The sequence below is a fragment of the Onthophagus taurus genome, chromosome 7 (genome assembly GCF_036711975.1).
Source record: "Onthophagus taurus isolate NC chromosome 7, IU_Otau_3.0, whole genome shotgun sequence".
Lineage (NCBI taxonomy): Eukaryota > Metazoa > Arthropoda > Insecta > Coleoptera > Scarabaeidae > Onthophagus > Onthophagus taurus.
Genome location: NC_091972.1, coordinates 7,910,038 through 7,926,884, shown reverse-complemented (window position 1 = coordinate 7,926,884; position 16,847 = coordinate 7,910,038). Strand labels below are relative to the sequence as shown.

Sequence of the window (16,847 nt, the reverse complement as noted above, 5' to 3'; positions counted from 1 at the left end):
GAACTATAAATAAAGTTCTCAGACCTTGCCTCTGAGAAATGCTAATTTGCATTTCTTTCAATTGTCAAGTTTTTCTTCAAGTTGTATAATATATTTTTCTCTTCATTACAAAAGTTAAAATGTTTTCTGAATATTTCATAAAGAATAAAGATGTTAAAGAATGTGGTAGACAAAATCAGTCAGCACACTCTCGTTTAAACAACCATCAGCGAATTTTCAGATCCGGCATTTACATCTTTGCATTCACCATGAATCATACTTTCGATGGAGATGATGTTGACTAAAATTGGTTAATTAACAAAGGAGATAATTGACATATTTGATTAATTTTTTTTTGTGTTTTAATCAAAATCCTTAAATATTTAGAATCGGGCATTTCGACAGCTGCATTCAGCCAGACACAAACTTTCGATTGAGATATAAAACATTAAAATCCATCAAACCGTTCTCTAATTATAGTCGATTTAGTTTAAATTAATTTTTTTATATTAGGGGCTAGACTTTCGGGCGTTCATACGTGCATAAACAACGAGCAGAAGAGGGTGTCATTCTGAGGCCTCCACAAGGTTAACGGGAGAGAATTGAAATCGGGCATTTTGTGATTTCGATAGAAGAAACTATGACGAATCGAATGACGTATAGATTTTGATCATCGGGTACATCGTTTACGAGTTATCACCACTTAAAAAAGGCTATTTTTGTGTTATTTTCGTGTACCTTCGCATTATTTTGGCGTTTTAGCGGAATTCGAAAGAGATTTTGGGCATTTCCACTTTTGTATTGGTCAAAGATTAAGCTTTCGAATGAGACATTGCTTATCGAAATCGGTTGACTGGTTCTCTTGTTATAATCAAAATACTGTACATATAAAATCCTATCTAATTGGGGGCTAGAAAAATTGGGTTGGCTAACTTCGCATAGGTCTAGCGAGAATGGATTGTAAAGAAAATTTGTTGTAAAAAATTTTTAGATTGGTGAACGTGTAAAATGATTCGTTATTGACCCTGATGTATTCCAACACGTTTCGTTTGTCGTCGATCCCTGTTAATGGTCGATGAGATTGTGAAAAAGCCGACATTCGCAGAACGGACGAAGGTAATTGTTCATTAGCGGCCCCATTCTATTATTGGGCGAGCACTCGGAACGACTTGGCACTCACGACTCATTGTGAACGGACCGCTCAAAATTCTCAGCACATTGTCGCCCACTGAACCTATTCAGACACTCCGCGACACTGCGAGGTGATTATCGAAACCTGTGAATTCAGTCAAACCAGTCTGAATAGCCTCCCTTTTCAAATCGATTTCAATTCCTTGTGGGTTGGGTTAAATATTATTCAATACCTACCCTTAAAAACGATTATCATTAAAAAAAATCGATCGATTCAAAAATTATTTAAATACGCCAATCTCATCGCCAAGTGCGTCGACCTTGTGGTATATTTATACATATTTTAACATACGTATTACGTGTGGTGGCATCGTTGAAGCCACGTCGATTTAAATTCATGTCTGCGTCCGCGCCCCTCTGCGCGACAAAAATAACATTCCAATCAAAAGGAAGCCCCGTGGTTTCTGGGTCGCAAATCAAACAGTCATCTCCTCTTCGTCATCCCCCGTTGCACGTGTTTTTCGCACGTCTTCTGTAGTTGACGAAGTGGAAAACTCTTTGAGGTCGCAATAAGAGTTTCCAATTTCCTGGAAGCCCTTCTGGTGTAACTCCCTCCCCTCTCTATCACCATCGTCATTCTCAATCGACACCATCCCGGTGTAATGAACACAATAACCGATCCCCTAAGCGAAGGCGTAAGGGGCGGAGGAATAACAAGCCTTGTGGGAAAAGCTCACAGACGAAGCCGCGGAGATTATGCGAAGATATCAGCGCGCCAGTTGCTATCGATTCCTTGCACACGCGGAATGCCAACGTGCCACTCGGACGGTTATAAACCATAACGATAATGGAACGCGATACGTGCGGTGGGAAGAATAACGTCGTAAAAATTACAGCCCTATGTGTACACATATAAGAGCGCGCGAGTCGTATTGGATGACGAGTATTATATTCAGGGCTGTAAAAGGAAACGTTAGTGTCCCCGTTTTAGTGGTAATCCCTGGAATCGATACCCGACAAAACGTTCATATCAGAGAAAAAAGGACAAACAAACGATGAGAGCAAACATTTCTTAATGGAAACCTTATAACGTTACCATAAACATTTTATTATTATTACATTTCTACAAATATTAAGTACTATTATATCCAATCTAAACAGAAACAGTAGGTAGCAATTGGTTTAATAAGCAACCTTTTATACTATCTATTATATTATTTATGTATAAATGGTAAAAGCATAATACATTCAGAAACACTCTAACCAACTTAATATGGGAATTGGAAAACACACAGCTTACGCAAGCTAACTCCGTCGCATCGTGTGACAGTAAGATTGATGCACATAATCAAATATTCGCCAATTCAACTCTACGTACACGTCAGATGACGAAGAATGTGTCGGCATTTGCGTATACGCCGTTTTCGAAACGTCAAAGACTTATGAGAAAAGCTTGCGCAAGTGCAACATTTTAACGCGCAAAGCGGTGCCGACGGCGACGACGATCCTTCCATACGTAAATACGCGCTCAATTTAAATGATTGATGGCCTTTTCAAAATAAATACATCGTCTCGAGAATCTCTACTTTGTTTACAAGATAGTCGAATATCAACTGTTAATGGTATGTTTGTTTACTTAGTTTATAAGTAACGCACTGCAGCAGTTTGGAAGTCGTTTTGTTGATGAGTTGTGTTGTTTTGATGAAATTTTAAGATTATTTTAAATAAATTAATTTGATCATATAAAATTTGGAAACAGTGCACAAATTTAATCGGATATAGGAGTGGTGTGGGGTCAGGGGGATGAGACGAAAATCGCTAAGTACGTAGTTCCGGATTGCATACGAAAAAGGATTTATTATTTACTCTGCGCCATTATTCGTGTTTAGTCTAGAGTGAGGAGATACCGTAAATCCCCATGGGCGGAGATTAAGATCTACTTTATAAATACGTGAACGGTAGGATGCTTTTACTGCCATTCCTGTACTACATCTTTGAGGAAAAATCTCGAGTTACGGAGAAACTATTTTATTTACATTTACACCCATCGAGTTATATACAGCGTGTCCCGTATCTTCCGCATCAGAGCATTATACGGTTGTAGAATACATTATTCTGAAGCGATCTTTCTAATAAAATTTTTTCGAAATGTTTATAATAACCGCACGGGAACTGTTTAACGACGACCAATAACGGACAACTTTGATTCATCGAAAAAGTTTATTTCTCTTTCCATGACGAATTTATTGGTGAGTACACGTGGGAAACAAGTTATCATGGGCGTAGCGGACCGGCCGAGGGTGGCACCGATTACCTGAGTCTGATTTGCGATCTGCTGATTGGACGAAAAACAGTTCCTTTAAACAGTTCCCGTGCGGTTATTATAAACATTTCGAAAAAATTTTATTAGAAAGATCGCTTCAGAATAATGTATCCTACAACCGTATAATGCTCTGATGCGGAAGATACGGGACACGCTGTATAAAATAAAATTATAAAATTCCTGTTTTTATATTTTATACAACCAACCCTACTTGTAATAAATACTAATCATTGCGTGACTAATTGTAAGTGGTTTCGTTGCGTAACTATTTTTTATTTCAATGGTAAAGGACAAAAGCAAAGTAACAACACAAAAGGAAAAGGTTTTTGGTTTAAAATATTGATTACATTTACGACAGCACCAACAAAGTGAACAGTAACCATCTTTTCCCCTGCTTTTTGTTTAATTTAGCATCCCAACCTTAAGATTCCTGACTTTTAAAGGTAGCGAAAAACTAAATTACTTAAAAAACTTGATCTTTTTTGTATTTAATATTACAACTATTACAAATCATTACAAAATTTCAAACCTTTCTGACTTAGTTCTGACTTAGAATCTGGATTCAAAAGGTCTTGGTATTGTCAGCTTTAGTTGATCTAATGTCCAAGCCCGAAGTAAGTAAGGCATGCAATGAGTTAATCCGTTAAATACGAGGGGCGTCAAAACAACCAATTATGTAAGGATAAAGAAATTATTTTTTTTTCTTTGAAAATTTTTTTTTTCAATCATTGTAAGTGTATGAAACATTTTAAAACAAAGTTAATAAAGATTAATAAGAGAACACATTTTAGAATATCCTCAAATTTAGAACTGTCCAAGTTACTTTGTGGTCACTTTCTACTCCGATTAACTTTCAATTAATTCATTGCCCAATTAATTAATAGAGTTTTAAGTCGAAATAACATATTAAAAAAATTTTTTTTGTGGATTCGAGATTTGTAGCTCGTCCTCTTTTTTATCTAAATATAAATTTAGAATATAATGCATGTTGGAAGTTTCTGCCTTTGAGGTTGACAGCTGTATCTGCGAAAGTAAAGTAACAGAATACGCTGCAAGGGGGATCTCCTACAATGGAAAAGACCGATAAGTGGGTTTTCATCGTTTACTGAAAATATCTGCTCCTTGTTTATCTATGTATCCGGTCTCTCTTTCGTTTTTTTTATGGTTCTGGTGGGCGTCGCATGTTATTTGAGTCCTTTGGCCTCCCGAAGAGCTCCGCGTGGCATTGTGTTACTGTTATTTTTAATGAACATTTTTACCAGCCGTACATCCATCATTCCCCTTTCCGCCCGAAGCGCGGAGGAGGAGGAGTTGAGTCTTGATGGGATTACTAGATATCTGCTCATGCAATCTAGATTAAGGATGCCCTGTCAAGTCGGTTGGATACACGGCCCGGTTAGCCTCAGGATTGATAAAAGAAGTATGGAGAGCAAGAAGTTACATTATTACGATCGTGTTCTTGTATTTCAAATGCTATAACTCTTGATCGAATGCGCAGTAGTGGTAGTAGTTAATATGAATATTGTTGGGAGTAGAATTGCGTTAGTCACGGGGAATAATTTGTAGCATCATTATTATATGTATCACGTAATTGGTAGCTATAAATTAAAACGAATTAACCAGTTTTATTATATTGGGGAAATGTAGCTCGATTATTATACTCGTTATTAACGACCAAAAATAAATATGATAAGAGACGGGACAGATCTTTGAAATTGAACGCAATTTCATTACAATATTTTTTCTCGGAATTTATATAAAAAATCATCATTACCAAATAGAACGACTCTGTTAATGAATGTTAATAAATGAGTAGTTATTCGATTCCAGTTAGCATTGAATTCCAATTACCACTAATTGCAGTTAATTAAATCTAAAAGTTTAAACGATTCCACAGAAGTAGGTCACTCTATTATAACCTCTACGTTATTCCTTTAAATTAATAGCACACTTCATGAACTTAACGGATATTTAAATTTAAAGTTTATTACAAGTAAGTCTAACAATAAGATTTCATTCATTAATTGTTAGACTAACTTAAAAAACTGTAATAACAGTTTTTATCACAACGTCTTATCGACTATTTATTTCATTATTTTTATGTAATGCTATAAAAGTTAATGCCCTTATCGAGAATGTTCTTGGCAAACATTGACGACACCTTTGTCGTTTACAACCAATACAATAAATCAGATTATTTATGACTTAACGCTTTTATAATCGTCACTTGATCAAATCGCATAATAAAATTAAAGATTAGCTCTTGAAGTAGACGTATAAAACAGGGTAATTTGCGTTGAGGATAAACAGTAGCGAAAAGATGTTGAAACACACGGTAGTTTTCTTACTTCTCGGGCTTTTGGGTAAAGTATTTTTGTTGAATTAGGTAAATCATCGTAAATTTTATAAAATTCTAGCCCATTCTTACGTATTACGCTTCGATACTGAAGAAGGCGCACCGCCAGCTGAAGTATTACCAAATGGTGAAGATGAAATCATTGACATCATTGATGATATTGTTAAGGATGATGGAGCTCCACCAGCGGAAGTTCTGCCAAATGGTGAAGACGAAATTATTGACATAATTGACGATGAAGGTGCACCACCAGCTGAAGTTCTGCCAAATGGTGAAGATGAAATCATTGACATCATTGATGATGAAGGTGCACCACCAGCTGAAGTTTTACCAAATGGTGAAGATGAAATTATTGATATCATTGATGATATTGTTAAGGATGATGGTGCGCCACCAGCGGAAGTTTTACCAAATGGTGAAGATGAAATCATTGATATAATTGATGACATTGTTAAGGATGATGGAGCTCCACCAGCGGAAGTTTTGCCAAATGGTGAAGATGAAATTATTGATATTATTGATGATGAAGGTGCACCACCAGCTGAAGTATTACCAAATGGTGAAGATGAAATCATCGACATCATTGATGATATTGTTAAGGATGATGGAGCTCCACCAGCGGAAGTTTTACCAAATGGAGAAGATGAAATTATTGATATTATTGATGATGAAGGTGCACCACCAGCGGAAGTTTTGCCAAACGGTGAAGATGAAATCATTGATATCATTGATGACATTGTTAAAGATGATGGAGCTCCACCAGCGGAAGTTTTACCAAATGGTGAAGACGAAATTATTGACATAATTGATGATGAAGGTGCCCCACCAGCGGAAGTTTTGCCAAATGGTGAAGATGAAATTATTGACATCATTGATGATGTTGTGAAAGATGACGGAGCTCCCCCAGCGGAAGTTTTGCCAAACGGTGAAGACGAAATAATAGAAATAATTCCATAAGTGTGTTTGTATCGTATATTATGTAATAAATGTTCATATAAATGACATAAATATTAGTTGAAGTGCAATTAAATAATTACGTTTGTATAAAATTAACATTTTCAAACAAATCTACATACTAGGTAAAATACTAGGCAGCCACCAATAATTACCTTTGGAGGTAGAAGTTCATAAAATAGAGTTACCGTAAGGTAAACATGAAAGGTAAAGGAAAAGGTGTGGAATAATATTACCTGTGGGCAAAACAGACACGGCAGTTGCCGCGGCGCTGTTCAGTTTTTAGGTGTACAGCGCCTCTTGGTCCGACCAAACAAAGCTCGTCTGATTTATTGCGCTTGGCAGGAATTTTATTATCCCTCCGCCGAGCCTTTTATTGTGTCCGCTCGCTAACATTTTATTCCTTCGGCAATGGAATTTGTTTACGCCGTCCGGACGTGCTTATTTCTATAGAGCAGAGGCGTCAGCGATTCGCGCACATAATTACCGTCGCGGCAGCGCCTAACAAATGGGCGTAAATTGTTGTCATCGTAACGCAATTCGCTCTTTATCGGTCCGAGGGGCATTGTGAAAGCCGGCGACGACGAGGCGACCAAACAATGGGTAGAAACGCGGAAAACGTCCCGAGCAAAACTTTACGGGAAATTCTATTGAACGTTTTTGCCTCGTTTACCATTATTAAGCGGTCACAATTGCCGGCGTTCAATGGTGATTCGAGATTTATTGATAAAACCGAGAATAGCCGTTAATTGAAAGCCCGCGATCGTCAAGTGGATAACGGATTTATTCAACAACACCATTACATTTAGTTACTATTTTTAAAACAAAAAAGTTCCCAAAATACTCGGTAGCCGAGTTTAAAATATCGACGATTCAAATCTAAATTCACAAATTGCGTGGCGTTTCGGTCCAATTTAACGGACGCGACGCGCGACGTGCTCGTTTTATATTTTAGTTTTTATTTACGCGCATCGTTCCGAGATGAAATACGTTCGCAGACCAGATAAAATTCCCTATACCCGAGCGCCGCCGCCACCATCACACCGCCGACCTTTTAATTTATCGGGCCCCGGAACTGTGACGTCCGCTGCTCCCAGTTTAACGTGGTTTAACCCGAGCCGAGCCAGCGAGCTCGAGCTTGCCTGTCACTGGCCCGCCCGTCATATATAACAATGTAGAAGGGTCCGACGTCACGTGAACATCCGTTATTCGATCGGCGGCATTACCGCGCCGCAATGGCTAATATGTTGCCTTAATTTATTGCGAACCGTTCGGATTTATTGGGTTAATAAACGTCCCAGGATATTAGTGTGGGTATACGGTTGAAAAGCCTTTAAGATATGGTTAATTGCTTCTATGCCTGATTGAATAGTCTAGATAAGTCACTTTACTACTGCTAATACTGTAAATCAAATGGGATATAATCTTAAAGTTTATTTTATAAGAAAACCACAGAGATACAAGAAAAACTTTCTTGTAGCCATGAATAATTTATATAATAATTCCATAACATCCTGCTGAAGAATATTTGTTTCTTATTCCTGCTGCCAACAAGTTCATTTCTTCAAACCCAAATCATTTCGCCAAGTTAAATTTCAAATTTTCTATATATGAAACTCATCATCAATTTTCTCCTATGATAGAGACATATCAGCATCTGCATCAGTCAACATATTCTGAATAACATTATCCAAGTCTTCTAGTGGGAAAATTCGGAACATTAGCCGAATAGTGCAACCCAAATTGGAACGCTTCTTTCATGGAAAATGTCACAGAATGAACTCAAACCGTTATCAACAATGATGACAGTCACTTAAAAGAAAGCATTTTCAAATCATAATAGAGAAAACTTGAATGTTGTCACAAATATTAAAAAAATCGCATTATTTGTTTACACTATTCCAGAGATGTCTAAGAAAATAGAGTCATACAGCACATCTAATAACTAATAATACATAACCTGTGCAAAAGTAGACTTGTGCAGAATAGAGTCGAGATGGGGGCTGTCTGTTTCCGGACATGCAAGGCTTTCTGTTTTGCCTATGGTAAAACATTTTAAAAATTTGGTAAGAAAGTAGATAACCTTCCCGTAGCTTTGCTCTTTCCATGATGCGATATCAGATATTAAGCGTGCCGTCCATCGTCCCCTCGCCTCTCGATCTCATCTATGCTGCCCCTCTTGATACGTTCAGGCCTTGTTCAGGTCTCTTTCCTGTGTTCCTCCCTTTGAGGACTTTCTGTAGGCGCTGGCTACACGGAGAGCTCTCCTGAGCTGCACAGCCACCAGACGTCTCCACTTATCGTTAGTAATTGTTTTTGATCATGCCTCGCTTTCGTATAGCAGAATTGCATGAGCTACCAGTATCCCGTTTGGTGTCGTTGTTGGCCATTAATCGAGCCAGTGATACAACAACTCCTGCAGCCCTGTCGCACACCAGCTGAATTTACTGCCCAAAGGTTACTTTATTGTCTATGACAACTCCAAGGTATTTAACGGCTTTTCCAGCAATAATTTCCGTATCGCTGATCGTCAGAGGGATTAACACTGGGATCCTACGTCATTACTCGTCTAGATAAGTATTACTCTGGCAAGAACTACGGCTGCTAGGTCATCGGCATATCCTATCCTTTCCGGCATAGAAATTCTTAGAATACCATCATAGAACACGTCCAAAGTTCTGGTCATCTTCCTGGTATTTTGGCCCTCATTGGTGTCGTATATAATGATCTTATCGAACGCGCCGTGTTGAAGGCGTTTCTTATATCCAGCGTGATCAAAGCCACAATGGGTCTAGAATAATGATTGACTCGTTGCGCTCTCTGGAAAGTATCGTAGCACATCTAATAATACATAACTTGCGAAAAAGTAGACTTGTGCAGTCCCTTTCTTAGTACATTTTTCAAAATGCAAAATATTTGTTGCCAAACTTATATAGAAAACATCTGGCTATAAAGATGTGATAAGCAAATGAGTCTTATAACTGAGTTTGTTACGAAATTAGAACCACAACTTAGCTGAATGAGTAATAATAATGTTAATTATGATAATTGAGGGGTGTAAAATATTTACAAATAGTTACAAAATAATAGTATATAAAATGTAATTGTTTTTTTTTTCACGAACATATAATCAACTTTTACAGAGCAAATAAAATTGCAAATTAATTGTTTTGCAATCAATCGATTACTCAATATTAACAAAAAGTTTTCTTTTTCAAAGCAACCATTGTTAGTAGTCGTAAAAATACAGACTCCCATCCATTATTTGTCTGACTTTCGAGTCATAAAAGCCTCAGAAACTCGTAACGCGATACAACAATCCATTCAGAGGCGAACTATTTCTGAACTGGCACGTCGTCGCTGTGGTCGTCTGTACAGCCGAAGACAATTCGCCATTAATTCCGGAATTGATGCAGGGCGAACCCTGCCGTTGCAAAACGGCAGGAAACAATGGGCCTATTGTACGGGTTCAAAATGCGCGTCCGGTCGGTCCTAAAGCCGCTTCCGAGCAGTACTCAAGTCGAGAGATCGACTGTGCATAATTACCACATGCTAGGACACGTGATATGATCAAGGGGCTGTTTCTGACACGAACTCAAATGATACGATTATTACATTATAACATTTTATTTTTTATACTTCAAGTTTAATTTTAACTTATGAAATTAAGTTTTCCCATAAAATATTAATCGAATTTGCTTCAAAAATTGATTTAAAAATTGACGCCACAAAATTGGACCACACCACCAGAATATTAATTCGACATTATCATACCCTCGTGTCTCACATAAAAGAATTATTAATTTAAATCAGAAACATTGGAGGGTGGGCATAAAACGGTTCCCCTCGTAAAATTCTTATGCGCCCTTTGTTGCCGTTTTTCCCCTTCATCCGTAGACAGCAACTTTTACTTTAGGGGCTTGGATCGTGTTACATGGCACTGCAGGGGGTAATTATGCACAGCTGATACCAAACGCAACTAAAGTGAACTTTTAAGTTTTTAAAATAAAAAAAATGTAAAAATAAACTTCTTATTTTCATCCTTTTTGTTCGTTTAAAATGTTAAAAACGAACAATACTCTTTTGTTCCAACAGTCACCAAACAGAACTACAATTCTACAATCTACATTAGCATCTGAATGCTGCAATTGTAGTGGAGGGTAAAGTAAAAAAGGGAGCAACCTAGAATTTCCAACAGTAAAAACCAGACGGCGCGCACTACGCTAACAATAAAATCTTAATATCCTCGACAAACAAGAAAAATATGTAGTTTTGTCACTGTTCAAATAGCAAGAGGGACACCCGCGTTGCGTTGTAGGGTCGTCCCTTTTCGTACTTCAACTTCAACATAAATATTTGTTCACATTGCGGACTCGCTTCTGTCTCGATGCAATTTTTGTCTGAAAACTCTAAGCAGAATCCGCATCCCTAGTATTCCCCTGGGATCGTATTTATTATGTTGGCAATTTCACCCCAAAATTAAATTACCTTCAGAGCGAAGTAAGGTTGCTCGAAGGAAAAGTTATATGGGGGTACTACTTTGTCTTATTTGACTTTCTAGTTTATGGATTATGAGATTAACTCGTTTAGACTTATGAAATGTGTTTTGGAAGGAAAGTTTTATGACGACAAATAGTAATAGAAATAAAGTGTTTAAGTTGAGAAGAAATTTATTAATTTTAAGGAAATAAAAACACATTTTTTAAACCTATTATGTTTTAAGTTTATTACCATCAATAACTTTCACGTCGAATAAAAACACATATTTTAAGATACAAGACATTTTTTTATTTCTTTCGGTGTTTTAAAAAATTGCTATCCGTTTTGAAGTAGGTAAAATACCGGTCAGCAATCGATTCTTTGAATGGCGAAGCTCTATCAATCACCGGCGTATTCAGAAGGAGAATACGACATTCTAGAAGAATTGCTGGGCAATTATGTAGCGGAGACTACAAATAGCAAGAGTAATGGGCAGCGTGACCTGCTTACACCAACGTCATCTTACTCTTTATTGTCAAAAAGAAAAAAGAGAAATAAAGAAGATGACATGCGATTTTAACAAGCAACGCGTCACACATTTTATTCGTGATAAATCAACAAAATCGAAACAGTTACTACACAATTCGTTATTAACTTATTATCATAAAATTTCAACAATTTCTGTTGTATTATATAAATAAAAAATACAACAGTAATTATAAAATTCAACATCTGGAATCAAATTAATTAGATTTAAAAAAACATTAAACCTGTTTGGTGGAATTCCAAATGTATATTCAACTGCTCGCCAAGCTCAACCTGAACGATAATTGAAAATTCTACAGTCATTAGTGAGCTCTCGTTCAGGATAAGGTTTCATTAAATTCATCGATAATGGAAAAGCATCATCAGCTACAATAACATACGACAAGAATGCAAATTTACTAATTGTACTTTCATCTATTGTTCCATACAGCACCGATCTAAACATTTCCGTTGTAATTAAAAACCGAAGAGTAATTTCTAATCTGAAAGTCATAAAGGAAATAAAGCTACTTGCTTCTTATTGATTATTCATATGAAGAAAGTTTCGACAAAATGTGGGATCTTCGTGCTACTTAATTAGTAAGAAGTTACAATGGAGACACTCGATCGATGGTTTTATAGAAAACACATTTTCTGCTCACACACTGTTTTGTGAGAAATCACTGCTACATCATATTGCATCACTGTTCTACATCTTCAACAAGTACATTTTCATTTGCACAGTCAATCTTTCTGATTTCAAATTTTGAATACTCCTGTGCTGCTGAAATTATTTTTCACAGAAACTGGTCCATGACCAACTCTTGACCTTATTTTCTTTTGCTTTCATTCACTTGAACATATAAGAGTATCCATCAAATATCACCACTTATCATTTTTGCTTTCAATGAACCATGATAAGCTGAATATGTTAGAATATGTTGATAGAGCAATGTTAATGTAGTTATTTTAATCTGATCAAATTTTACTAACGCTGATGACCCCAGTTCTTTCTCTTATGTCTCTGCGATCATCTGTCTTTGTAACATCAGCCAGCAAACTGCGGAACACCGATTACTGAAGACAAATGACTCAGCTTTCCACTGATCTTTTCATTTTTGAAGCCTTCGAATTAAGCAATTGAATCTATTCTGCAAAGAAAATTTTTGCCCTTTTTGTCATAACTGTGATAGCTTATGTCAACGGGAGAAGTATACAATGTACAACATTATGTATCTCTCTAGGTGAATCTTATTGAACCTTATTGAACAGTCATACCTTCAAAATTTGGATTCATATGAACCTTGCATTGAAATGTATCTGAAAATACACAATAAATAATTTTTGGTGACTATTCTATTAAGGATTATTTTTTTTGAATTTAAACGTTCTATTTGACCTCTTCCTCTTTTCTCGATAAGCCCTGAGGCCATTCTCCAAGAATACCTACACGTGTCCAATAAGCAAGAAAGATGGCTAAATTGTACACAAGGCATCCACGGAATGTCCCCACGATATACCGACCATAAATCGATACGAAACGCTTTTGTTCGGCGCTCGGAGGACGGAAAACGTTCGTGACCACGACCGATATTGGGTATTGATTAACGATATATGGATGGAAGTCGGGCCTACGTAGAAAACGCTTTCATATCTCAGTCTTTATAAGGCATCGCGGTTGACATTGTTAGATAATGACGTTTGTGCGGAGCTTTGTAGCGGTTTTTTGTACAACTTCGCTTTGGTTTTTCCCCTCATTTTTTTTATTCTCCTGTCGTGGGCATACCTGTATGGTATCTTTTTTTTTTAATTGAACAGTGGCTCAATAATTCATAAAACTACTATAGTTTATGATGATTGTTTATAGATCCTTTTAGTCTTTATAATAGTCACTTAGATTGAATAAAAAGTGCATAGTTATAAATATAAATTATAGGTCTTTATTGATTAAGTACAAAATGAGAAAATGGAGCAATTAAAAAGCACTATTCGCTAATGGTTTACAGGTTGAATGAACGAAGACAGACCACTACCACCGTTCGAACGTAATATTATTTTAATGGGGGGGCGAACAGAGGGCCGTCAGATCCGCATGTTGCGATAACGCTTTAGTACAATAGGGGAATTTATAAATTATTATTATCGTTATTGTATTTACTGGCCGCGTTGGAACTGCGCCCCGATAAGCTCCAGGCTTAATGTTCTCCGCGCGCTATCGGGACGTTCCACTTGACGTTTTCCGTATATATATTGGTCGAACTTGGGGCAATGTGCTTGATGCACGTTGCATTACGTGTACGAGTGTTTCGGCAGGAGTACTAAATCGTGTTGCTGTCGCCCGTTTCGATCGTTTCCTGCCTAGAAACAATTCACTGGTTCAGCATAACTGTCTGTCAGTAATCACACACGATTCATTTTCATTACTCGAATGACCACTTACTTAATCTACCGTATCAATGTCTCGTTTCAATTTGAATACAATTTCAATTTTGAAATGCGAAAAGGTTTATCACACTATTCATTTAATTCAATTTAAGTATTATAATGGACTGGATGATATTGTTTACTGAACTAGATTAATATGGATAGTGCTTTGATTTTCAACATAACTTTTGAGTATAGTGTAAAATCCAATCTAGTATCAAATCTTGTATGGAGTTGAATCTCAAGACAGTTGAACAAGTATTAAACTTTTCTCAGTTATTGAAATAGAGTTTTAAAACATTATTCTCTTAGATTCTTTCATTTGAAATAGTAAGAATAGGCATAAAACAAGATGTTTTCATTTTATTTTAGTTGACCCTTATTTTATTTTTATGTAGCAACCCCCGATTTTATCTTAGGGTTTCCAACAATGCATGGAAATTTATGTAACTAACCAAGTTTAACTTAACTGAATAAGTAATGATATAGTTTAGAAAGGGGAACAATGTTGCCCAGATTTTATCTCAAAAAGGAATTGAACGGAATGCGTTATTTATGAATCCTTATACATAAAAAGCACATAAACAAAAACCTCTATAAATCCTAAAGAAAGAAATATTTCGTAGTTTTATTTAATGCAAACATATAGTTTATCTGAAAACTTTATCTTCTCGTCTTGGCAACGGAAACAAGTCTGTGAAGTCAATTATAATTTCGGTTGGTGTAGCGGGCGATCGGAGTTAATTTCCAGATTGGTTCATTTTCTCGACGTCCAAAAGGGGAGGGAAGCAATCGACCCAGTTTACTTCGTCATCTCCGCCTCGGCTAGGAGATCAGCCCGGATTCCGGCAAGCTGAAAATTAATAACCTAGCTCATGGTCGGCAAGTTTTCACTTCGTAGATGTCTTTACGGTCGTCTCTTTTGCGAAGAATCCACTTAAATTACTCATTTTAAGAGATTTTAGTTTAATTAACAAAGACTTTGATCTATTTTATTTTTATATCTCGAAAACGGATGTGTGTTAACCCAACCTCTTAAATAAAATGAAAGAGAAAAAAGAACGAGAGGTAAGGGAATATACCACTCCACGCCCTTTTCCTCAGTAAACATTCAAGTGTTATGTGCAGTCCCTAGCGAGCACATGCCAGGACTTTGTAAAAACAACATCAAAGCTAAAGTGCCGTCCCGAGAGCGGCACAGCAAACGTGTTGAACCCTCACGAAGGATTTTATTAGCGACCCTTAAATCGTGGCCATTTACAACAGTTTAAAAGCATTTAAACGAAGGCCTCGAAACACACTGCACGGATCGGCCAACAACAACAATTCGTGAACAAATAACGAGACGGCGATGTGGAACGTCAGTGTGGTCAGAAAGAATTAGTGGGTGTAATATAATGGAAAACCAGTCGTTTGGCTCAGTTAACAGATCCGTGTAGTTTTTTTGTTGTTGGTTTGTTGTTGATTATCCCATTTTTTACACCTCTCGCGTTCCGTAGCCGGAGAGAATAAACGAACACGAGCGAAATCAACGACCGAACTCGTCGCGCACAATCAATACTTCCAACACATCCGGCGGTTTTATGTTCGTGGATAGGTGACGGTCACCGCATTGACGTCGATCTAATATCAATTCGAAAAGGTTTTTTCATTTATTTTGTGGTTTTAGACAATTTAATTAAAAAGATGATTATTTTTGGGTTATATAACTTTTTAATATACTATAAGGTTAATTTGGTTAGAGGAATTCTGTTCAATGTAAAAATTGTTTTTATTGTTGAAAATGACATTTTTGCCCAATAATATGTGTTCTACAATCAAAATAGGACTAATAGGACTAAACTAATTTGGTTGACAAAAAATTATTGTTTCTATGAAGTTACTTGACTTTGAACCTATTATTTGTTTGGACTACATAGTGCATATGAATCAAGCTGTCCAATAAAACACAAAAGAGTACAATCCAATGTACCTTAGTGGAATAAGGACCTTGAAAAACAGCGAGTCGAGGGACTCGAGTAACCTGAGAGAACTCGCTAGGGGTAATGATGTTACCGTATGGTAGGTTCCAGGTCACAGGAACATTGATTGCAATGAGAAAGCGGACAAGCTGGCCAAAGAGGCAGCGAACACGCTCTTCATTGGACCCCAACCAGGCTGTAGACTACAAAAAAGCCACCTAAAACAAATAATCAACAATTGGGAGGTCTCAAAGGTAGCCTTACGCTGGAAAGAACTTCCAGGTCACAGACAAGCGAAGAGTATGATAACTCCGTCGCAAAACAAAACCAAAGAGGTTTTATGCCTCAGCAAAGGGGATCTAAGGACGCTCTCAGGTTACCTGACCGGCCATGCGTCCCTAAAATACCACCTCTTCCATATTGGACAAGCTGAGGATCAAACTTGTCGATTATGCAACGACGAGTCAGAAACTGCTGAACACATATTGTGCAATTGCGTCGCCAGAGACCGTTTAAGATACAACATTTTCGGTAAAACTCCCTTGACACCTACCGACATAAAGGTTCAAGACCTCAGGACAATACTAAGGTTCATCAAGGACCTACATTTGCCCTAAACCTTTGGAGGGCTAAAGTTACAATAGATCTCATAGGTCGCGGTAACGAGAGGGGCCGATCCCCTCAGCCCGGCGGCAATAATAATAATAATAACCCT

At 37.1% G+C, this 16,847-nt stretch overlaps 1 protein-coding gene across 1 annotated transcript; it reads left to right on the top strand.

Moving 5' to 3' along the window:
* The first annotated feature begins 5,653 nt into the window (after window positions 1-5,653).
* Window positions 5,654-6,784, top strand: LOC111422878 (fibrous sheath CABYR-binding protein-like). Its single transcript, XM_023056136.2, has 2 exons — window positions 5,654-5,796; window positions 5,851-6,784. Exons 1-2 carry the CDS (start codon window positions 5,754-5,756, stop codon window positions 6,744-6,746), a joined length of 939 nt encoding a protein of 312 aa, XP_022911904.2. The 5' UTR covers window positions 5,654-5,753; the 3' UTR covers window positions 6,747-6,784.
* The last annotated feature ends 10,063 nt before the right edge of the window (window positions 6,785-16,847 follow it).

Excerpts from the sequence above, each read along its gene's own strand:
- LOC111422878 (XM_023056136.2), top strand. The coding sequence starts at position 5,754 with ATGTTGAAACACACGGTAGTTTTCTTACTTCTCGGGCTTTTGG. Across the intron at positions 5,797-5,850 it reads CTTACTTCTCGGGCTTTTGG|CCCATTCTTACGTATTACGC; the intron begins GTAAAGTATTTT and ends ATAAAATTCTAG.